General features: G+C 41.3%; 1 protein-coding gene and 1 non-coding gene across 2 annotated transcripts; one reads left to right on the top strand and one right to left on the bottom strand.

Annotated features, from left to right (window-relative positions):
- Positions 1-3,711: 3,711 nt before the first annotated feature.
- LOC120784313 (Wilms tumor protein 1-interacting protein-like) lies at positions 3,712-22,944 on the top strand. Its single transcript, XM_040118013.1, has 8 exons — positions 3,712-5,566; positions 10,674-10,775; positions 15,131-15,198; positions 16,402-16,464; positions 17,255-17,385; positions 18,446-18,497; positions 20,571-20,639; positions 21,342-22,944. Exons 1-8 carry the CDS (start codon positions 4,327-4,329, stop codon positions 21,474-21,476), a joined length of 1,860 nt encoding a protein of 619 aa, XP_039973947.1. The 5' UTR covers positions 3,712-4,326; the 3' UTR covers positions 21,477-22,944.
- Positions 22,945-23,851: 907 nt separating this feature from the next.
- On the bottom strand, positions 23,852-23,924 carry trnar-acg. Its single transcript has one exon. It is a non-coding gene; the product is annotated as a tRNA-Arg (tRNA).
- Positions 23,925-24,144: the final 220 nt, after the last annotated feature.

The raw sequence follows: 24,144 nt of genomic DNA, 5'->3' as shown, positions 1-24,144 counted from the left end.
CTGTACTGATGCACTTCCTCTAATAATTAATTTTGTCACTGACAGGCCCTGAAGTCATTTAACGTGTTTCGTCAGCTCTGCAGTTTCCATGACGACTAGAATTATTGAACAGGCAACAGTATTCCACTGTGACTCACTTTGTCCTCAGACCACATTCGTAGTCTCTCTTACATATGACATGTACAGCGTGATTTGTCTTTGAGGAGTTAAAGAAAATCACACCCTGTCTTCTTGAGAAACTCTGCTGGTGGAAAAAAGAGAGGGTGGAGTGCATGGCACAGTCACGGTCACCCTCCGCTGCACTAGTCCAGTGACTGGATCTGGCTGTGTATTCTCACAGGACAACACAGTAATGCCACAGCTCATTATGTTGGAGCCTGACCTCAAGGCTGGTAATTTGGTCATTCGTGGATGTTTTTTGTGTGAGCTCATTGTATAAGCAGATTTTCACTAGTCCTTTAATTGTGTTGAGGGTAAAGCTAAACTCCCGGCATGTATGTAAAGACACCACACTCGTCAAAGTTATTCATTTATTGACTGTACTTCTGCATAGTAACAGTCTTTTTTTTAGGCATTTTGGCCTTTTGTGATATTAAAACTAGGCTATGTCCAATACTATGCAAAAGAACAGACACAGGTCTGACATGTTTTGTCCTCAAAGGGATCCATGTACTGTATATATTTTTGTTTTTTGTCCACTGTATGTAGTCTTTACTGCACGTTAAGTTGTATGGAAGTATCACACAGGTGTGGGGAATTATTAATTTCTCATCCACTCTTCTTATCTGCCAGAACTTTATTACAATATTTCACACAAATCAGCTAAATATATCCTTTTCCATCCATCCATCCAGAACAGCTGCTACCAAGCACCAAGGGCACAGTTGCTATCTCTTACTCAATACTGTGGCTGCTTCAAAGTAAAAGTCTTACAAAGTAAAAACCAATAACTGCTGCTCTATTTGAATTTAACACAGTTTTGCAGTTGAATACCCTCTTATGTAAATGTATTTGCCTCACAGTAAAACAAACTGACTACTAATCAACAGTCTAAGTACAGAGGGGGTTATTTATTGTGTATTTTTGTAAAGTCTTCTGAGATAAATACTACTGGCTTGACTTGACTGTTTCATACATGCCAGCAGCAGATACACCAATGAAAGAAAGACAATAAGGCCTTGTATCCCCCCCAAAAAAATAGACTTAATCAATAAATGATCAATTATTGATCTTTTATTAAATATCATCAATAGTTGAGAAAATGTTGTAAATGTGATGTTTGATATAACCTATTTAGCCCAACCCTAACCCAACCCCAAAAGATCGATAAGTAAAAATGGACACGTGGAGTGTTTAAAGACTGGGAAATGAAGTTCTAATTGGAGTTGTTCTATTTTTTTTGTCCTTTAATGATGTGCTGAAGTCACAAATGGGCCAATTAATGTAATCGGTGAAACCAATCTCAAATCTCAAATTTTTTAAAAAATCCCTATTGCTGTTTGCACTAGAATAATTGAACAGGCAACAGTATTCCACTGTGACTCACTTTGTCTTCAGACCACAGTCATAGTCTCTCTTACATATGACATGTACAGCGTGATTTGTCTTTGAGGAGTTAAAGAAAATCACACCCTGTCTTCTTGAGAAACTCTGCTGGTGGAAAAAAGAGAGGGTGGAGTGCATGGCACCCTCCACTGCACTAGTCCAGTGACTGGATTGGGTTGTTTATTCTCACAGGACAAGACAGTAATGCCACAGCTCATCATGTTGGAGGCTGACCTCAAGTCTGATCAATTATTGATCAATTATTGATATTAAATATCAACAGTTGAGAAAATTTTGTGAATGTGATGTTTGATACTGCCTAGTTTAGCCTAACCCTAGCCCAACCCCAAAAGATCGATAAGTAAAAATGGACACGTGGAGTGTTTAAAGACTGGGAAATAAAGTTCTAATTGGAGTTGTTTTGTTTTTTCTGTCCTTTTTTTGTCCTTTTTCTGTCAAATGTTTAGTCTATGGTATTTATGTACAAGTACATTACATGGATTACAACTGAATGTGTCATATCAGCATCTTGGGTAAGAGGGTAACAGCTTTCTGTTAGATGTATGTTAGTTTTATAAGTAAATACCAATATATCACATCTTCTTAGCTCCTGCCTCATTCTTTCAGACACTGACTTAACATCAGTTTATGTGATCAAGTTCTCAGGGTTTCTGCTATAATAATAACCTCAGCTGTTTTGGTGAATGTGTGTGAGAAAGAAGTAAAGCAAGTTAAGCCTCTTGCTTGAAGGGAGGGTTGTACTATGGTTACTGTTTCCTAAACAGACAGATGGCTTTCCTTCTGTTTGAACTACAGCACCAACAGCAGCCTAGAGGCCCCCTCAACATACTGGCTCCATATTTTTTCACTTCAACGGGGGCTGTCAGACAATACATGCACACTCAGACGTCATCCAGGACACAAATAAAATGTGTTCCTGTGCGCTTGCTGGGAGATGGAGTCTCTTATTTTCCATTCACATTATGAGTTCATCCTACTGTACCCCAACTCAGTCTCAAATATTCCAGTCAGGGTCAGGACACAATGTAGAGGGGTCACAGTGTCTGTGTGTGTGTTCCATGAGCAGGAATGTGTGACGTCATTCAACCAAAACAGAGGGGGCACAGGCACTGTAAATAGCCCCCCTCCACCACAAGTAAAACACACCCATGCACAGTAGTTATAATATAGTTATATATATGCAGCTCCACTGCATAGATTGTTTATGAGATGTGGGGAAAACTTTAAAAAGTTGTGTCTGAGTGATACAGGTTACATTTGAATCGCTGAGCTTATCCGCCCATGTTGGATAATCAGAATCAAATGGCTATGTGCTTACAGTGTGTGACTGCAGAAGAGTAAAGCAAGATATCACTGTGAGTGAACATTTCAGGTGACAGCGTAAAACATTTTAGTTATCCAAAAATAATTCCCCATTTACTTTATTTTTTTCTCATCTCCTTCCATAACTAAACCCACAAGCCGTGGTAGACTCCCCTGTAATTGTTATACTATTTTATAGTGGAATTTAACTAATGATGGTTGAAAATTGGTAGAGGTGGAGTTTTCTTTAAGTGCTGTATATGTTGTTGGGTAGTTGGATATTTTATAAACAGATCAAATGTTTTTTAGGTTATGTAAAAACATAATGAAGTAGCAAACTGTAGCTGTCACATACACTAAGCGGAGTAAAAAGTACAAAATGAACTCCTGACATGTCTGGAATACTGTAAAGTAGCATTCAATGAAAACACTTAAGTAAAGTACAGGAACCTCAGATTTTATGTTTAGTAGGCTACTTGAGTAAATGTCCTCCACTGCCCATAAGGAAAACTCCTGATGCTCGCAGTTCAGCCCTAAATTTTATGGCGCAAAAGCAAAACGCTAAAGTTGGGTTTGCTGACTCAAAGAGAAGTGACTTGAGTCAACTTTCTCTCGGTATTTTTAAAGACGACACAGGATGTAAGAAACAGAGGAAGCAGATGAATTTCTGCCCCCCGCGTTCCGCTATTTTAAACGAAAACATGGCTAGTTATTTATAACATTAATGTATGATTAATGAGCCCGGCGCTGCCTCCAACCCTACTTTTACTTGTGGCTCGATTTGAGCGCTGTGCCTTTAAAAACAAACTGTTCCATGTTTTCAATCCCAACTGTCGACCGGTGGCCACGTACGGCTCCGTGCTCCGACGGTTATCCCACGTTCTGCTCGTCAACCGCGGACTGCTTTTATCAGATAACCGTTGCGTCATTAACGACACATCAGCTATTTGAAGTACTTAGAATTAATTTTTTTTTCTGTTTTTTTTTTTTTTTCTCTTTCCGACAGAGGTGCGGAGGATAAGGGTTTTGAATGAAGGTTCCCCGCTGGGACTGTAAAGCGGGAGGAGGGGGCAGCTTGTGGGGTCGTCGTCCAGGCTATCGGAACTGGGATCTGCTCACATTTATAACCAGACAGACGGAGGCTTGTTCGGGGCAGAGCTGAGCTGGACGGACGGCCACTTTCACCGAGGAGGACGCGGAGTTTTAAACTTCTATTCGTTTGCCCCGGACGATTTAAGGGACTGAAAAGTTGGAAAGAACAGAGACAAGTTTCATTCTGGGTTTTGAACCTTGTCTCCTGTCAAGACTACGAGCCGCTGGACTGTAAGCTAATAGTTCCCTCTGAAAGTAAAGTTATCACTCTTTTACAGACTACTGTGATTTAGCTAGGCTTTAGCCTTCACATACAATTGCTTGTAACGTAACTTTATTGACGCAGACTCACAAAGTATCTTCAAAATGGATAAATACGAGGATTTAGGACTAGAGGCGAGTAAGTTTATCGAGGACCTAAACATGTATGAAGCATCCAGAGACGGTTTATTTCGAATGAGAAGGGACGCAGGAAATAACCCCGACTTTGAAGAGACACGAAGAGTTTTTGCCTCTAAAATGACTAAAATCCACATGCAGAAACAGCAAGATGAGATGGCAAAAAACAACCAGGCCTTTAAAATGAATGGGGGTCACAACAGCACATATTACACCAAAGACAGACCGCCCATCAATAGTTACAGACAGCCGGGTGAAGCGGCAGCGAAGCCCCCGATACTCTCTGGACCTGTGCCGGGCACAACGGCCGGGAGTCCGTACGCACAGTTTGACGGCCAGAAAAACCACACAGGCATTCAGTCTGAACTTCCAGCCGGCAGGGCATATAGCTACGGAAACAGTTACGATAATAAGGAGCGCTTAGAGCCACATTCATACCAGCACAACACCCCTAATCCCCCCAGCCCAGGAAACGCGTCTCATAGCGCGCCCACACATGCTGGTCACCCGGTCAGCCAGCCGGCCGCTTGGGCCCCATCCAGAGAGAGCCAGCTTGCCCCGTCTTTGTCTGGGTCTGGGAGCAGCAGTGCATCTGAGCAGCAGCCCCAGCGCCTGTCTGCACCTCCCACCGTCATCAGTCTTCCATCCCAACAGAATCAGGCTGTCACCCCTCCTGTAAACCAGAGTCCACCCTCCTCTGCTGGGCAAGCCAGGGGATGGGCTGGCGAGCCATCTGGATCATCGAAACCAGACCTGATCCCTGCCCTGCCTCTGAGTGCCTTCACCGGAGGAGCAGATTTCCATGTGCAGCAGCCCTCCATACAGCCTGCAGCCCATTATGCACCACCTTCTCCAACTTCAAGACCCTCTTTTAGCCATCATGGTGCTGTGGCAGCTTCCCCTATCCTACCTGCACCTTCTGAGACACCTCAACCCAAAGCCCAGGTGGCATCAACTGCCTTGAGCCATGGCAATATCTCCAAAAGCAGCAGCCAGGGTCAAGGTCAGAGCCAAATACCTTGCTATGGACAGGCTGCCAGTGCTGAGGCTGACGTCCCATGTTCTCACAAGCCTGTCCAGTTACACTGCCAGTCTTTCCTCATGCAACTCCCTGAACAGGGGCCTTCAGCTGCTGAAATAAAATTAGAAGCTCTCACTAAACGGCTGGAAAAAGAGATGGATGCCCAACCAAAGGCAGACTACTTTGGTAAGACTTTTTAGACTACCAACACCATCAAGAAGGCTTCTGTCAGTTAGACCACTGCTGTAAGGCCCATTGAATGACAGAACCGCCAACCCACAGTTCAGAACATAAATCCACTTGTTTTTGATTTCATATTTACACATGCACACTGTCACCCTTTGTCGTCTTTTTTCCATCTTTCCCTTACATAGAGACAGAAACACACTATTTATGTGTGGCTTAATCAGGATGGCATCCCAGTTGTCTTATGTCTTTCTTTGTTTGATGGCATTCTCAATGGTCCTTGCTGATAACATAGTTGACCTTTTTAAGCCGATGCTGTAGGTGGTCTCTCTCTTTTCTTCTGTGGAATGCAGACGGAATAATTTTCTAATTTGTTTCATGCCTTTTTTTTAAATGATTCATTGTCTGACCGCTTTGCAGCTGCAACAAACCTTTGAGCATTAAGGTTGGGCCAAGGACAGAAAGAAGTATGCTGCCCGCTTATTTCATCCCAAAAATTTATTGGGTTACTATTGAGTCAGGATACCTTAACTCGCTTAGCTAGAGCTCGATCAATTCGGTCAGCTCTTGTGCTCTATTAGGTCGGTGATTGCTTCAATGTCCCTTCCACTAGTGAGTGACTTGACAGTAGCATTCGCTGTTTCCCAAATTACGTAATTGCTGCAAACCTGTGCTTGCACATTTCTCATTACTCTTTTTGTGAGCATGCAATGCATGCTTGTGCATGTGATGAAGACATGCGCACAAGGAAAATGATAATGAATAACATCACCTGTGACCTGTTAGTTCTGGCTTTTGGGGGCACATTAGGAACAAGTATTCATGGCTGTCCGTCATCAACAGAATACTATTGCTCATATTAGTGTCTGTAGTACTTAGCTGCTATATCTACACTATACAAGCTCTATTAGGAAATTAATGCAACATGGAAAAAACAACATGCTTTGCTGTGACACCAGCTGACAGATGCAGATACAGTGAATAGGCAAGATATACTGTATGCTGCCAGGACTGTGTTTGTTGCAGAGAAGGCTGGTGCTCACGTGTTGGCCAGGTGTCTGGAGCCAAGGCCATTCATGCCACTGGGATGTTCACTTCAGGAATGAAAGATAGTGGGAGGGGAGAGAGCATGAGATGGGTGATATCAGGTTTGAAGCCACAAAGAACCCCCATTACACACACACACACACACACACACACACACACACGTACACAGAGCCCACCCTCACTTCCTCGCAGGAGGATTTCCCTTTTTGAATGTCATGATTGTAATTCATAGCCTTCCTCAGCCCCCGTGGGTGCTTATATCGGTGTGTAAGAGAAGATATTATGGTCTATGTCACTGTCACGACAAGGCTCGTAAATTGGACAGTGACGTGAATATTACAGATGTGTGGGGGAGCACAGTGTGCAATCAGCAGAAGTGTAGGTTTTAAATTAGTATAAGTCTTTTTTTGACACACACATTCCCACATAACCCACGCATGGTTCCTGTGAGGAGTTTCCCACCAGAACATAGCTCATCCTCTGAGTCACGCTTTTATGCCAGAAAAAACTTGTGTAGGCTAGCTTTTGAATAATATGGAAAAGACACCTATGCCTTCTTCAAACTTTTGAGCGGTTTTAGTGTTGTGTCACATTTGTAAATTCCATTTATGTTTGAATTAGGTCAAATCATTGAAAGTTAACTTTTCTTTGTGTGCATCAGGACTAAATATAATGTTATGTTAAAAGTCTCTGACAGTGCCATGGCAGTGTTTAACTGATGTAGTGAGCTGTGTTTACACACAGGGCTTGGATCCATCCGAGTTCCCAAGCGTACACTGATTGGCATAACTGCAGCTGGAGGTTCTGGGAAAATGAGTCCGTTGCCAAACGGCTGCACCGGGGGAACTCTAAGGAATGTCTGAAAGAAGAGAGCCAGGAATTTTCTAAACGAGGTCTTAGGATATAAAGGGGAGGGGAGTCCCAGACAAGTTTAGAGGTGCCTGTAGTGTAGCTGAATGGATGAGTAGACAAACGGAGAGATTTAGGGACACGTTCATGGATGGTTCTTTTTCCATTGCGACAAGAGCCTGAGAGGATGTGAGATTTATAGATAAGTTCATCCAAGAGGGCAGAAGTGGTGGGACATCCCAGTGTTCTGCCTCCCCCCTTCCTCTGATTTTCACACACTCACACACACACACACACACACACACACACACACACACACACACACACACATTCAGTGGACCGTTTAGTGTTATGTTAAAATGGAGGATTAATTTATCCCATCTGGCTGTGGAGTGGAAAGCTTCGTCTTAACCCTTCCCAGGGTTTCTCGGCTTCTGCTTTGGCAGACTTTTGGAGGCTAACTTTAAGGTGTGTGTGTGTGTGTATGTGTGTGTGTGTGTGTGTGTGTGTGTGTGTGTGTGTGTGTGTGTGTGTGTGTGTGTTTGTACGTGTGTAGTGATATACTTTAATGCATGTCTCTGTAGCTTTTTGTCCATGAATATATGGCCTGTCGTATTTGACTGAATTTAATATGCTGTGTCACTTCTGGGTGTGCTTTGTGACCGTGTGTGCTGTGGTATAAGTAAGAAATGATACCTAGGTGACATAGCCTACGGTACATTTCACTGAGTGAGTGTGACATACATCATTTTGCTACCTTTAAAGTTACATCATGTGATGGATAAATTTTAAATGGAATTTAGTCTAGTTTTTAGTGTGAAAAGTTCACATCATTGCTCAGACCTTTGAAATTATACTTTAAAATCTGAATACTTAGGGCCGATTGGACAAGTGACAACACTACTAGCACTACTACCATAAGCTGCAAAGGAGAATAGGCACAATGAGTCTGTTCTCACACCCTAAAGCCATGTTTTGTCATAATTTGCATGAAAACTAGTTAAAAGTCGAAATTGTTTAAAATGAGTAGCCAAAAGTAATGGAAACAGTGGACTTAGTTACCTAACATTAATGGATAAGCAGGTAATATAGTTAGCTCAAAGTAACTTTACTAAAAGTAAATACGTGAAATTATTAGCTAAGTGTAAAAGATAAACGGGTGAAACTGTTAGCTCAAAGTATTGGATAAACAGCTGAGCTCATCTGATAGGGAGGTGGTCGTACATGCATCTATTAAATGTTTCACATACATTTTAGAGAATGAGATGGTGATGTACATACTTTTGCTCCTTTTAAAGTCAATGTTTTATCATTTGGTGGATACGTAAGGGATGAATCTGAAATCTTGGGCTAATTGGAAGACTAAAAACAGTCAGTAGCTGCTGCATCTTGTGACAAGGGCTTAGTTTTCAGTCTGTGGCATTTTGGCCAATAAGCAGCCATCTACTGGGAGTTTTGACAGCTGGGAAAGGTGAGGGGTGGGGTGTTAAGAGAGGTGAAGTTTTGGCTCCATGTTTTGCTCCCCCTTCCCCCACTTGTAGCCAGCAGTCCGGCCTTAGAATAATCACACTGTTTTGGAATATGGAACTCTGGCCAAAAGCAAATTTGTAGTGGCCCAACCAGTGAGGAGGTTACTACGAAAACGAGTAATTTTTGGTTCCAAACAGGAAAAGAGAAAAGAGAATGGCCTTATACTGCATTTGTGTTCTCATTACATAAGAGCAACATTCTTTTGCTTTCTAATAATATCCCTTTATTATCTCTAAATCTTTTTTCCAGCTGTTGGGGCCCCTGTTGGTGTGTCCTCTGTTGTTGTGTCCTCTGTTTTTGTATTAGGGTAGGCTTTAGTTGAATTATATAATTGTATATCGTATTAATGACCATCTTTGAGGAGAAACATTTGAAGAAGGTTATAAAAGTGTAACAGTGTGTGCTTTTGGAGGAGGCAGCCACGTGATGTGTGTTGGATAAAGTGGAAACAGAAGTTTCTTTGTCAGAGTTCGAGGAGGACCAGTGCTGGGCTGGGCTGGGCCAGGCTCTTTTGCTGAGCTCTACTTCTCTGTCTCCAGGGAGTTTTTCTATAAAAACATACTAACACAAATAACCTCATGCACATGCAAACACATCCTCATGCTAAAAGAGAAACTCGTGGTCTTGCTTTCAACCTCCATTAATGCCGTCGCCCCTTCAGTTGCTGTAACTTTAACTTAATACTTAATGATTGGAATCGTCATATCATACCGTATCTGATTGATTTAGCAGCTAGCTGACTACCCATTAGGGTCAGCAGTGATGGGGGTTGTCACATGTCACAGTCCATATGTCAATTTTCATATCATGTCATGTCATACAGGGCATGCTCAGGGAAGATTGACAGGGAAGTGGCGTGATGAAAGATAATATTTTCATGTGAGGTGTCAGTAAGTAGTGTTGCATCCTAAGTAGCTCCAGATTAAAAAAAAAAAAAAAAAAAGTTATATATTGATCAGATGGAAACCCTGTGTTGTTCATGAGTGGTCCAAAGTCAAAGGAGGGATTATTTAATTTGTAGGTATTCTTCACCAAACACATGAGAGGAAAAAAACTCTTCCTTTAAAGTGTTTTGGGCTTTTATTTCTGTTTCTTTTTCTTTTTTTTTAATATTCAATTTCTCTGAACATCTGTTACAATTTCTATTTGGCTTGGATAAGTGAATGGCTTAATATTAAGTAGACTCACATGTCTTAATATGATGCTACACTGGTTGTGTGTATTGTGAGGGTAGGAACACTTTGATTTTTATCATAGTCTTTATTTACAGACTTCTCAGTCTCTGAGCCAAGTCAAATAAGCAAATAGGGATCTATTTCCCCTTTCAATGATACAGCCCGCTAACAAATTTCCTGACTTTTGCGTTTTTTTTTCTCCATCTCCATTGTCTATGTCTGGTTGAATCTGGATCAGAGCCCCCACAACTCTTTACTGTCCTTTATCATGCTACAATAATTTAATCTTGAAACCTCGAGTGTTTAGGTATAATTAAACTTGTATTAGACTTTATTTGTGTCTTAGAACCATTTCATGATTCAGTATGTGTTAATAAAGTGTGATTATATCAGTACGTGTGTTGATGGGAAGTAAATCCATGAATTGTATTGATCTAACTGAATGAATGACCGATTACTTAAATGTCTACTTTTCTGACTCAGTGATATTCTGTGTTGTGTTGCAGGAGTCTGTGTTAAGTGTAACAAGGCAGTGTATGGAGCCAACCAGGCCTGCCAGGCTATGGGTAGCCTCTACCATGACAGCTGCTTCACCTGCAGCGCCTGTAGTAAGTACACACACATACATACACAGCGTACCTTTTAAGTCCTAAATCCATTCAAACACTTTCCCTTTTTTACCTCAGTCGATTCACAAGTGAAGCTCATGTCACCTCCTGACTAATAGGCTGCCACAGACCATGTCCTCTTAAATGAAAGAGTTACCCTGTTCTTCAGTCATTCACTGCCCCGGGCAAAAACACACAATTATTTAGGGATTACCGTCCTGTACTGCTGGTGTTTGATATCTAGGTGTGCCAGTCACTCCTCTGGCCCACACAAAGACACACAGAGCAAGACTTTTTGCAGGCCTAATTCAATCCATCAGTTAATTGAATAATTTGTAGTATAAATTCATACTCTATAGTCTATTTGTAAGTGCATCCAAATCCTATGTGCTGGATGTCAAAACCTTTTACAACATCTTCAAAAACGTTATCTGTTTGTTGTTTCTGTTTTAATTCCCTGAGGCAGAAGCTATTTAAACTTTTAAGACAGAATAAGTAAGTTCAAACAAACTACACGTGGTGGCACAGCTAACCATTATATGTCTTAGGAGATGTTCTTCTAACATAAAAAATAATACAGGTCAAGTTACATAAACACATCACCACTCCCAAGTTAACTGTCTGGTGGAGATTGTCGCTGTGACCTGTGTATGATGTGTCATTTAAACATTTTTGATTCAACTACTCATTCAACGTTGCACTGGCCAGGTTTTTGGATTTACTTTGTCAGTTTATAAGGATTACCTGACAAAATTAGTTACAGCCAGACTTCAGTTGAGTGTCATTACCCTGGCTGCACCTCCTGATGTATAGTATGACTGAACTGGAGGTTCCTGGCTAGAAAGCAGTACATTTCTATAGCTGAAGTACAACCTGGCTCTCGACTCAAACCAATTAAAATCTCTGTCCCAGTTATGGTGGGAATGTGGAGTATTTGCAGCACCAGGATGACCTCTACTCAGGCCCATCATTCTGCAGCACCTTTGACCTTGCAGGTTATGCCTCCAAATTTATGATTAACATCTCTGTGTTTTGTTTTACTCTTCATCTTGTGTGTGTGTGTGTGTGTGTGTGTGTGTGTGTGTGTGTGTGTGTGTGTGTGTGTGTGTGTGTGTGTGTGTGTGTGTGTGTGTGTGTGTGTGTGTGTGTGTGTGTCTGTCTGTCTGTCTGTCTGTGCTTGTGTGTGTGTGGATGAGAGGAGAGAGGAGAGGGGAAAGAGTGTCTGGGGGGGGGGCATACCACATACCTCTTATATGAGTGCATAAGGGTTGTGTTTGCTATGAATATCCCCCAGGGACAAGCATCTCAGCTGGGGAGGAATGCAGGCATAGGGGCCCTCAGTAGGTCGGGCTCCAGGAGGACACTAGGTGCTGTTATGTCAGCTGGGTGCAATAAGACAGGAGTACAGTATGGGACAGGGAGACCTTTCAGTGGGAGCACACCAACCACCACATGCAGCCAGCATGCAGGGGCACACTGATATAGACTCTTGCATACTGTATGTATTCATGCTTGTGCCCACACAGTAAACAACATGATGCAGTCCAATATTCAGTGCATTAATATTAGGCCTTCCTCTTCATCTTCCTCCAAAACACTTGGATGAGTTGCATAACAAGTCTTTATGACTGTGAACTTCCTTCCATGCCCTCACACCACCAGTTCCCCCAAGGTGACTTAAGAGGCAGGAGAACATTCCTGGTGGCTAGGGGTACTCATGCTGCACGTCTGGGATTCAGCAGTTCGCTGCAGGGGGGCTTCCTTCAAGGCTAATCATTGACTGTTTACAAACAGTTCATGGTGCAACCCAATTCCAGTTGGAGATTAAGTCCTGTTTGTTGGAACTGGGTTATACAGTAGCCAACCAATCTCTGAAAAGAGGGAAATAGAAGGAAAAAGAAAGCAATAGATTTCCTTTTATGATATTCTCTCAATTTTGCTTCCAGTATATTTACATGTATAATGAAATGTAGGTAGAAATTACTTCATAACTGTATATTCCTTCCTGGTAAACATATTAAGTGTTTGGGGCTTTTTTTTGACATAGCACCAATACAAACAAGAACAGTAGTATACAGTCCCCATCTCTGTTTCTGTTTTTATAATATCAGCCCCTTAGCCCAGCCAGTCCAAAGTCTTTGGAGAACACAAACAAGGATCTGATTGGTCTTGAATCCACTGGAATGTTAACATTTGGGGGGGGAGAATGTCAGGGCCTTGACCAAACATCCCAGGTGCTGTTCACAGTCAAAGAAATGCATTCAGACTACCAGAAAGAGTTACTGCAAGTGCACACTGTTTTTTTACTTTGTAAAGTAAACATAAGTACATATCTTTAGCAGGGCAGCAAATGACTTTAGATACGATTGAATGTTGGAGTATACAGTCTACAAGTGTGTAATTGGTATAAAAGAGATGTGGCTCACTCGAGTAATTTACTCAGGAAAGAACAGGGTTAAGGCTCAATTAGGAAGCCAGGGCAGGGTCATTGTGAATTGCTTATTTTGTGAATGGGATTACATAAGGGAATTCATAGAATGCTTTAATTAGAAAATGGCTGTGTGTTTTGTTCTGTCCCTCAGGTGTTTTACATTTTTATGAAAGTGCAATAGTCACACTTTGTTCTGGTGCTTTCAACAGTCAGCCCTGACTCCTGACTTTAATTAAGCTCTTATCTTTCTGCAAAGCTCAGTGCCTTCCCTCTCTGACTCATTAAGAAAAAAAGACAGGAATGCAAAGAAGAGGAAGGGCCCATATCTCCCTTTCATACCTTTCATCCTTCCCTTTCGTAAAGGACGCAGTTCTAAAACTGTCTGTCAGTAATTACCCAAGGCCAGTTCGAGACCTCTGCCTGATCAAAATGACTTGTCTCCTCTTAAGGTATTTATTGTGCGAGCCTTGGCTAGACCTTTGTTGCTATGTGACCATTATTATTCTGTTAAAGTAAGATAATGTAATTATGAATAACTGGTTCACAGAATGTCATGTGCCATTTATTTAAAGGGATGAATCATGGGGTTTCTTTTTTCTGTTTTTTCTTTGTTGTTTTTTCCATATTCAGGGTATATTTCAAGCTCATTGTTATAGAAAAATAGTTTTTTTGCTTTCTTTTGCCTCTCCAGACAGTCAAATTATGACATTCAATTAATTGTCTAGTCATATGAAGACAGCAGTAGGAGTTTTAGAAGAGAGAAAACTCTCTCCCCCTAAGTTTCCCTTATTAGAAAAGTATAGTCATTTTCTTCACTTTGTACAAAGTACTTCATCACAAAGATCCAGTGTTTCCATAAAGCACCCCTGCTCAGTAACTTGCAACATTTCCCTTGATGACTTTATACTGAGAGATGTCTGCTGCCTTAAGAATAAAATAACATGAGCTGTGTATCCTAGTGGCTAAATGACTGTGTGAGTCTATCTGGATACAAGTAATCAGATAAACAGAGCATGAGATGGGAGATAAAGAGGGCTCCTGTTCACCAAGGTTAACCCCTCCTCCTCCCTGCTGTCCCCTCCCTCACCTCCCCACTCAGAAAATGTGAGGAATGTTCCCTCTTCCTGTGGGACCTGGGCAAGAATAGCTATGTGAAGTGTGCGGGGAGGTTTTGCTGTGTTTTATGTGTGGGGTGTTTGTCTGTGTGGTGTGTGTGTGTGTGTGTGTGTGTGGTGTGTGGTGTGTGTGTGTGAGAGATGGTGTGCTGCTATAAGAAGCCAGATCCAGACCATAGCACGATTAAAGCACACGGACAGACAGGAAGCACACCCAGCACGCAGAAAGACACCAGAAAGGAACAAAGAAGAAGAATAGCGGGTTGTTGTAGGTCTTGGCCTGTGGTTGCCATGAAATCCAATAGAGCAGAGTGTTTAATCTGTTGCACCTGTCTAATAATTGGATTGAATCAGCATTTTCCCCACGTGCTTGATCCAGATGTGTTCCTTGTCCTACTGCAGCCTCCTCTGTGTCCAAGCAAAATTATATTAAGACACCAGCACACCATAGATCCGTTTATTTGATTAATCTGCCTGGGATTCAGCAGGATATAATGAATATTGCAAGAGGGTCCATTACCTTCAAATGGCTGTAATTAATCACCAAGGTCTTTATGCATTAGTGCTGGAACTATTTTCTGAGATCGGGCTCATGGCTTTGCATGATTTCCCACTAAGATATTTCGAAATCAGATCATTGACTTACCTTTTTTAGTCTGCTTTAATCTACTTATTGTATCTCAATACCGACAAAAACATTTTTTTTTCTTTCTGACAGGACGTTTTTGAGAGTTCCAGGGGCAGATCCTGCTTTGTATTACTTGAGTAAAATGATTCAAGTGGATTTTTTTGTCTGTCTGCTTCTGCAGGTCGAAGGCTGAGAGGGAAGGCTTTCTACTATGTCGGAGGGAAGGTTTTCTGTGAAGAGGACTTTCTGGTTAGTGGTCAATACACAATCAATATTCAGTACGCACCGATAAATGTGATTTTTTAACCTTTGTCGTGACTTTACCAAATCCACATCTCTGTTGTCTAAAGTTTTACACATCTCTCTATAATTGTGATTAACAAGGAATCATCACTTAAATTAACCATTATTAGATGCATTAAGGTTACCTACTCACTTGTAATATGTCAGCTTCAACTTAAATGCACAATTTAGGTTAGAGACTTGTGGCCCAGTTTCTTGTACCTAAAGCAGCCGATTCATATCAGTTGCCTCCCTTGAGTGGGACTGGAAGGAGGTCAGTAACTGGAGAAGCTGCTTTGCTATGGTTTATAGGGTGGAGGACGGTCAGGCCATTCACACTAGTGCAGTATGACTGTATCTACTTTGCAAAAATTGAAAACTTTCAGTGAGAATGATCATAGGATGTACATGAAGCACAGTTGAAACACCCTGGTAAAATTGGTTGTAATTTGCAACCCGTATTTTGCAGCCTGTGTGAACATTATGTTTTCATAGGAAATTCACTCCTTTTTTGTTTTGCTGTAAGTGCTTTCCAGACTCATCCTTTTATTTACGTTGTCAGTAGCTTTGTGCATGTGTACCCCAGGATCCCTCTCTGTGTAAAACCTTATCTTATTGCCCCTCCACCAAAAGCTTTTATTTGTATAATTAAAGTCAAAATTTATACTGAATTAAATTTGCTCTGGCACTGCTCCCTCTATGTGCTGTTAATTACATCTGCTCTTCTGCCCGGCCTGTTAGTGTGGCCATTCCACACTGACACTGCTCATGCATGATAACGAATAATAAAGCTGAATTGACTGATTCAAAGGCTGTATCAGTTAAATGCCAATCTCAGGAACCACACCATATTCCCTCTTAAAGGCCGTTTTCACTGTCTTTTGTAACAAATTCCTTACACAGTCTTTGTTTGTTGTTAAGATTTTTTTTCTAAGTAAAAACTGAAGAGATTCTGTTCTTAAAGAGGGGATGTGGTCATCTTAAGTTGTTTTAAGGAGGAAATTCAGTACAGTCACACATCAAATCACATAGGTTACCTAGGATTATGCCTGGGAGACACAGTGGAGTTGTTTAGTGCTCAGTCTGAAAAAGAGAGTCAGAGATTTCAGTCATCCATTGAAGAACCAAATTCCAATGACATCACTGTCGTCTTTTCTCTGTGTGTTAAAGTACTCTGGTTTCCAGCAGTCTGCGGACAAGTGCAACGCATGTGGACATCTGATTATGGACATGGTGAGTGTCAGTACCTCTCTGTGTGTGCTTTTGTGTGGGTGTTTGTGTGTGTGGGTCAGAGCCAGGTGATCTCAGCAGAAACTTAGTGTTACTTCACACTAAATGAGCTTTCTGTGGCCACATCTGGATAAAGACTCAGGAGGAAGCGTTTGCGCTGTATGTGCATCTCTCGCGCTCTCTCTAACACATGCATGCACACACACATACAAACAGTCTCGTGGGTAAAAACAAAAACAGACACACAAAGCATGTGATCACGTCAGGAAGTGTCGCAGCATTTGAAGGATTTTTCTTGACATGACTCCACACGTGTTCTCCATCCAACAGAGATACATGAAGAAGATGTCTCAGTTTTTACTGCGCTGCCATATCGCCACATCTGCACATTTAACATGCTATATCTCACAACAGGAATCTGTTGCACATGATCTTTGAGTGCGTTTTTTATATGTAATGTACATGTTCCTGTATGTCACATACAACATATTGTCTGCCTCTATCGTAAATCTGCCAGAGAAGACAGTATTTTTACTGAATTCCTATGGTTTTCTTTCAGGTTTATTTTGTAGGTGTGATTACTTGTTGCTCTTGGTGAGCTTATTCTTAGCTTTGTCCTTTTTCTTGCTTGCTGTCATGAGCCAGTATACCCACAGGGATCATTAAACATTAATCTAATCAAAAGGCAAGGACTATTTTAATTCTTTTGGATGCAAAAGGGGAGGGAATGTGAAATAGCAGAATGAAACTGTATTTATTTCCTGACATTCTTCACTCATTTCTTTCTTTATAGATCCTGCAGGCCCTCGGGAAGTCCTACCACCCCGGCTGTTTCCGTTGTGTCGTCTGTAATGAGAGCCTTGATGGAGTGCCCTTCACTGTGGACACTGAAAATAAGATCTACTGTGTCAAAGACTACCACAGGTGAGCGTCACTTATTACCCAGTAGCTCAAAGTTACACAAGCACTTGACCTGAATTTATCCGTGTTAAATTAGTTTAGCGTGACACCGAAAAAATGTCTCGGTTTCATATTCCAAGTTAAATCACAGTGCAGCCCCCTTAACTTCCCCTCTCTACAGCAGGATCAGCTTGAGAAGGTTTGCATGGGTTGATAGAGTTTCTCCCTGACATGTGTGGCAGACACATGAGAAGTGTAGTCAGGGATGAAAGGAGAGTTAGGGGGAGGGAGAAAAGATCACTGTCCAGTTAGAGGTGTGAAGAGTGGCGTGCGGCCATGGCTCCTGTCACCAAAACTCAACAGTAACTTGCTCTGAAAGGACGAATACAGAGCTTCTAATGTCTGAATGAAAAATCAAGGTTTTGTATGTGTGAGGAAAATTGATGTTGGGCCTGTTGGCCACTTTTAGAGACTGCATTTAAATGTGAATTATTAATACCTGTATTGCCTCAACCTCTACAGCAGCTCTACAGTTACAGCCGTTCTTCTCTCTGCTGGGACAGCATGTACTGCACAGCAGAGCACATAGCTGATCAGTGTCTGACAGCTCCCACATGTTCTTTACGCCGATTAAATCAGAAAAAACGCATTGTGTATACAGTATGTGTTTGACTTTTAGCCACAGTAATGCCCATCCACACTGAGAGGCCCTTTGTTGTTCCCTCAGACATCCAGGTGCCAGCCATGTGTGTGGAAACAATGAATTCATTTTGCTTTTTGTTTTTCTAAGACTTTTTGGGTTTTGGGAATCACATGTGTGAGGGAAAGCCAGCACATCTGCAAACCTGGCATCTCCTGAGTCAAATCAGGATCTTGAATCTAGTCAGAGTCAAGAAAGAAAGAAGGGCAGGATAGATGGGTTTAAAGCCTGAGAGAGGGACATCAGATATGAAATGTAACTGTTATAGTCTTTGGATAGATTAAATTCTAATTCGGTTTATTATGAACTGAATTGTTCAGTTATTTGAGTGCAAGTCAAAAAAATCTATAATAAATTGTGTCTGTTACCATCTTACTCTTCCAGGGTCCTGGCCCCTAAATGTGCAGCCTGTAACCAGCCCATCCTGCCGTCAGAGGTAAGATAACATCAGCCTGTTTTTAGGACTGTGTAATAATGAAATACTCTTCTTCTTCTTCTTGTATCCAGGTATTGTTGAGATCTTGCTTAAAATCTTAGTCCGTAAAAAAGACATATATCTTTTGAAATGTTTATGATTATGGTTTTGTGTTGTGATTAAGTTTTTATTTTATGATGTGGAATACGTATCTGGTTATTGTAGCACGCTGACGATAAGCTAATTGTCTGGTAAGTATTATAATACTAATATTATCCACATGTCGCCTACCCATTGGTGTATTGGGTATTTTGTGTGAGTATGCTCCTGGCAGTGCAGATTGTTGTGTCACTTTAGCAGCAGAATGTGTTAGTTGAATGTTTTTTATATTCTTTTGGCTTGTCATGGCTTTATTAGTGAGCTGACAGAGGAGAAATTACATTAAATCAGGGGAGAGAGATGGAGAATGATGCCTAGCAAAGGGCCCTAGCCAGACTCAAACCAGCGATATTGTTTTTCATGGTCAGTGCTTTAACCACTCGGCCACCAGAATTAGTTAAAAGCAGCGTTAACACTTTTAACTTTAATGCATTTTATAGCAAAGCCTATTACCCAGCCACAAATGCCATACTTGTCAGTTCACAAGTTTACAATACACAGCTGACTCTGATAACTTAAAATATGAAGTGAGTATAAACTTAAAATACCCCCAGTGATAGATGCCAGTTTTTTAAAATTTCCTGGCAAATGTAAGTTATATGTGACCGAAACGTTAACTGAGATGTGCAAAACGATATGATAAAATTGTGGATTTTTGTAACTTGACTCTGGAGAATGATTAGCCCTCTTGTGTACTTGAGTAACAGCCAGATTTGAGCAAAGACTGGCAGTGATGCCATACCCAGTATCAGTTGTAGTGTTAAGGTGCATAAAGCTCTGTCAAAGCACCAAAGACAAGTTTCAGTGTAGAGGGAGTGTAACATGAATTTCAGCATGGTGTGAATCATCTAGAAGGTTTTCACCTTTACCTCTGGACGTTCAGCAGGAACTCAGCAGATTATAAATGCTTATCCCTTCATATTTACTCACTTATGACCCAGTTTCAGAATTTAGCTGTGGAAATAGCAGATAGTTCAATACAGCCATATTTCCCACTAGACTACAGGTCAACACAGTGTGAGTTAATATCTCTGTGCTGTGACTTCATGTGATGTAAAGGAAGAACAGGGGGACAGTAGGGAGAAGTATGATTCACACACACACACACACACACACACACACACACACGCTGGCAAAAGCAAAGAAATGTCCAAAATTAGAGTTGACTTTGCTGGAATGTCCCTTGCCCTCCCCTTTTAGTAAGCAGTGAAGCCGCTATTTAGAGGAGAGGTACTGTGTGTGTGTGTGTGTGTGTGTGTGTGTGTGTGTGTGTGTGTGTGTGTGTGTGTGTGTGTGTGTGTGTGTGTGTGTGTGTGTGTGTGTGTGTGTGTGTGGGCATGTAGAGGTAGGGGTCTTAGTCTATCCTGAGTCCTTTATGCTGTTGTACGGATGTTCAGGGGAGTTCCCTCTCAGGCTGATATTGTTATAGTGTAACCAAAGAAATATTACAAAAAACAACAACTCCTGTCTCTGTGGACATGGGAAATCAGGAGGACAGAGAACACACATAGAAATGTTCATGTTAAAATACAAGATGTTTGTACATATTTGTAAATTATTTGTTTCAATCTTTGACTCCCAGTAGCTATATTTTGTCTCTATATTCATGTATGCCAGTAGGATTTGTAGGTCGTATTTTCTCACAAAGGTCCACAAAGAATAACATTTTTTTTCCAACAATACATACAGAAAATATAATGAAGCTTTATTGATAATGCAGCAAGATGTGTGTCTACGCTTAAAGGGATGATTGTAATGCAGAGGACCAGTTTAAAGTACAGAGAATTCGGCTCCTGGCTTACATCAGTGTGCCCATGCTTTTTATTGATCTTCTGAAGCTTTTGTCAGACTGAGACGTTGAACAGAATAAGACAGTGGAGTGTCTTCTGGTGAGATTGGCTTCAGTTACGTCTGTCTGTCTGAATTTCTTTCCAGGGGTCTGATGAAACCATTCGAGTTGTATCTATGGACAAAGACTATCATGTGGAATGCTATCACTGTGAGGTGGGTAGAAAAATGTCTCAATTCGCTGTTACAAAGATGAAAACGCGAATTTTTAGTGGCACTGAGCCAGGGACTCTCTGAATGGCTCATTAAGAGAAATCATAATGAGTAGATCCCCAATCTTAATTACAGTCTAGTCGATAATTACGTACTGCCGATGAGAGCAGGTATGCGACACCTCATCATCACTATCTCATCGTTTTACTCAAGTGTCTCCTCTTTTTTTGCCAAAGGCTGATTGACAGCTGCTGTTCCTTCACTTGAGGTAAATAAAAATCAGTGGACTGTGAGGAGCGGCTCCCTGTTAAAGTACTGTTTAACTATTGAGTGGCTGTGTCCTCTTAGTGGTTTTTTTGTTCATCTTTCAAGTTCAAAGAGGGGCATCTACGCATTAGAATTTTGTCTTTGTAAGCAGATTTCTTTCTTGAAACTGTAAGCCATAAGGCAGATAAAGGAATCTTTAATCAGCTGGAGATGTACTAATGATGAGAAGTTTAAATCCTTTTGTCAATGTTGAGATAAGCCTCTTGTAAATGCCCGTACTTCTACACTTCTGAGGCAATTATTGCTGTCCAATCTTTCAGTGGTATGAAATGAAGTCAATACAGAGCAGAAATCAGACCAATTATCCTCTGTTCTGTCTGTTCAGGTTCATTCGGCGGATGCGTCCCTCTCATCCCTCTCATCCTCTGTGTTTTTTAGGACTGTAAGATGGAGCTGAACGACGAGGAGGGTCACCGTTGCTACCCTCTGAACGGCCACCTTCTCTGCCACTGCTGCCACCTGAAGCACATCGAGCCTGGCTGCTCCTCTCCCATCACCGCTTCCTCCTACTAGCACTGCTGTGGCTGAAGAGAGACACCTGGTGGATTCAAGATGGAACTGCCAAAGAGTGACTTGAACTGCAGGGGTGGATATGAACAATTCTTGTTGTAGAGGATTGATTGATTTACTTCCTCAAATCATACTGTGGTTTGATGTGTATTTTGACAGGAATGTTAATGAAGTCTCCCTTAAGCAGAACCTAAAAAGGTTGTGACTCATTAATGAATTATTGTAATAAACCAAAGCCCTACTTTGAATGAGGTGAAGCATTATGCTGTACCTGCTACATACTGACTTAGCAGAAGTGCTGAAATATTATTATATTTTTATGTAAATATCGGTTGCATCGGCTGCTTAATTATCTTATAGTCAATTTGTTTTAGATACTGTGTGCCTTCAACTTCACGTTCACACTTGTGCTGTGAAATTACAGGTCAAAATTGATCCGTAAATCCTCTGTCCAAAGGATCACTAATGATGATCATTTAAAAAATGATGTGTAGGTCAACTCCACACAAATCACAGGTTCATAATGTTTCAGCCAGATAGAAAGGATAATCTGCTGTTCATTCAGATGTTTCAAAATGATGGTTCAGTCATATGACACTCTGCATCATGTAATCAGTAAAGGCTTTTGTTTGTTGTCGACAACAGTTTCTACATGCAATAATAACAGATATTACAACTCTATACAAAGTGTTCGTTTTCTTCTCATAGGGGTTACCAGTGGCCGTGTTGGGGGATTAGATAAAGTAGACATTCTGTGAAAGGCATCAGTATGTTGACCTGCACATAGAGCCAACATTGTTGTTCATTTTCCATATGCAAATACTGGTATGCAATAAATTAATAAATTATATCTAATGATAACTTTTGAACACAACCGTTTCAGAGAAATGTTAAACAATATCATTATCCTCGTGGTTGCTATGCCTTTTTATAAACTCAAACTCAACACATTTTTATGACTTTTCCTTTTTCTTGAGTCTGAGCAAGGATGCTGAGGACAGCCAGGTTATACTGTTCTGTAGTGAAAAAACAGCCATTATTTGTCACTTGCAGCCTGTTCTAAGCACTTAGAGATAGATTTGTGAGTTTTCTGTGCAAATATGAAGAGGTTGGTATTAGACCTTTAGATCTATGTATTTTCTTACATTTGCAACCATTGTACATTTTAAAAAAGATATATATTATAGGTCTATATTCATTTATTTTAGTTTAATTTTGACTTTTGTGCAAAACCCCTTCAAAACTAATTTGATTTGCAGTGGGAAGTACAGTTTTGATTTTCTACTTTTGCCATCCAAATGTTACTCAAGTCTTCAGTTTACTAACTTAATACTTACTTTGTTTGTCATTTGAGGTCCTTATTTCATAGCCAATTGAAAATGAGATGAAGAGCAAACATATACATATGTGCTGTTTGATTATTGTAAAGAAAATATTTAATAAATGCATTGCAATAGAACAACTTTCGTTTTTGATTTAGCTTTAATTATTGTGTTTTTAGAGGAGAGAACGGTAAATTTATTAGCAAACCATATAATATCATGTTTTTGGTCAAGACAGAGCTACTTTTTCCAATAAATCTGCTTAATATTATTGACAATATTGCTGTATTTCATCAATAGTCAGACGCGTTATCCATTGCAGAGGCGATAGATGTCAGTCCCAGGCCCCGTTCCTGGTAGTTCTACGGACAATTATTGGTCAAATCGTGGAAGGCGCAACGAAAGGTGATTGGTTTTCATAGTTCATGGTACTGGGGCGGCATCTGACTGGTCAAATCTTGGTAGACAGAAGCACAACGCACCCCGGACGAAGCTTCCGTGCAGCCTTACCCACACTGCTTGCGAGTGACACATTGCCAACACGTCCCGTCACCTCTCTTCTTTCAAACACTGGCGACCGCATTTAAGCAAGCTGGTTGTCAGTGGGAGGCCTGCAGGTTGAAAAGCAGAAACTGAACTGCGCGACACTTAGCCACACGAGTATGTCTGCCGGGCCATCACGCCTCCTGAGCCAAAGTTTAAGGAATGGGTTACACAACCAAGGGGTCACCTCTACCATTAATACATAAATATGATTTGTGAACACAGTACTGGGAGTTTTCGAGCTATAGAAAACACGACTTGCTTAATCCAACCTTCCTGATGCCGTGACAACGTGGGCGGCATTTCGCAAGTGGGTCCTGTAATACTTATATTTTGGCATCTTGATTGCGCCTGATTCTCATCCCTATGTTATTTCAGTCTCTACCACAGACATCTACCCGTAGTGTGATCACATCGGGTTAGGAACGAGCGGGAGTCGATTCGACGATCTCGACCAACCGAGCGTGCTTTGGTATGAAAACGTCTCCCTCAGAGCTTGAGCAGGAAAAAGACCGAGCCAGCCAGGAGTCGAACCTAGAATCTTCTGATCCGTAGTCAGACGCGTTATCCATTGCGCCACTGGCCCCACGAGAAAACTAAGCAGTAAGATATCCTATTGATAAGTAAGTGCCACAGTCACTGCAATGATGTTAAGTGTAGGGTGACAGTATCTGGTCTGTTAGATGATGTGGACAATGCGGCGTTCTCAAAGCCACAGTATCAGAAAAAAGAAAAAGAAAAAAGAAGTCGACCTCGGCGCCCGCAATGCCCCCATTAACCAGCAGGTGTCGCGCTTAACCGTAGAC

The sequence above is a fragment of the Xiphias gladius genome, chromosome 22 (genome assembly GCF_016859285.1).
Source record: "Xiphias gladius isolate SHS-SW01 ecotype Sanya breed wild chromosome 22, ASM1685928v1, whole genome shotgun sequence".
NCBI lineage: Eukaryota > Metazoa > Chordata > Actinopteri > Istiophoriformes > Xiphiidae > Xiphias > Xiphias gladius.
Note: the sequence above shows the minus strand (reverse complement) of the source record. Positions and strands in the feature narration are given on the sequence as shown.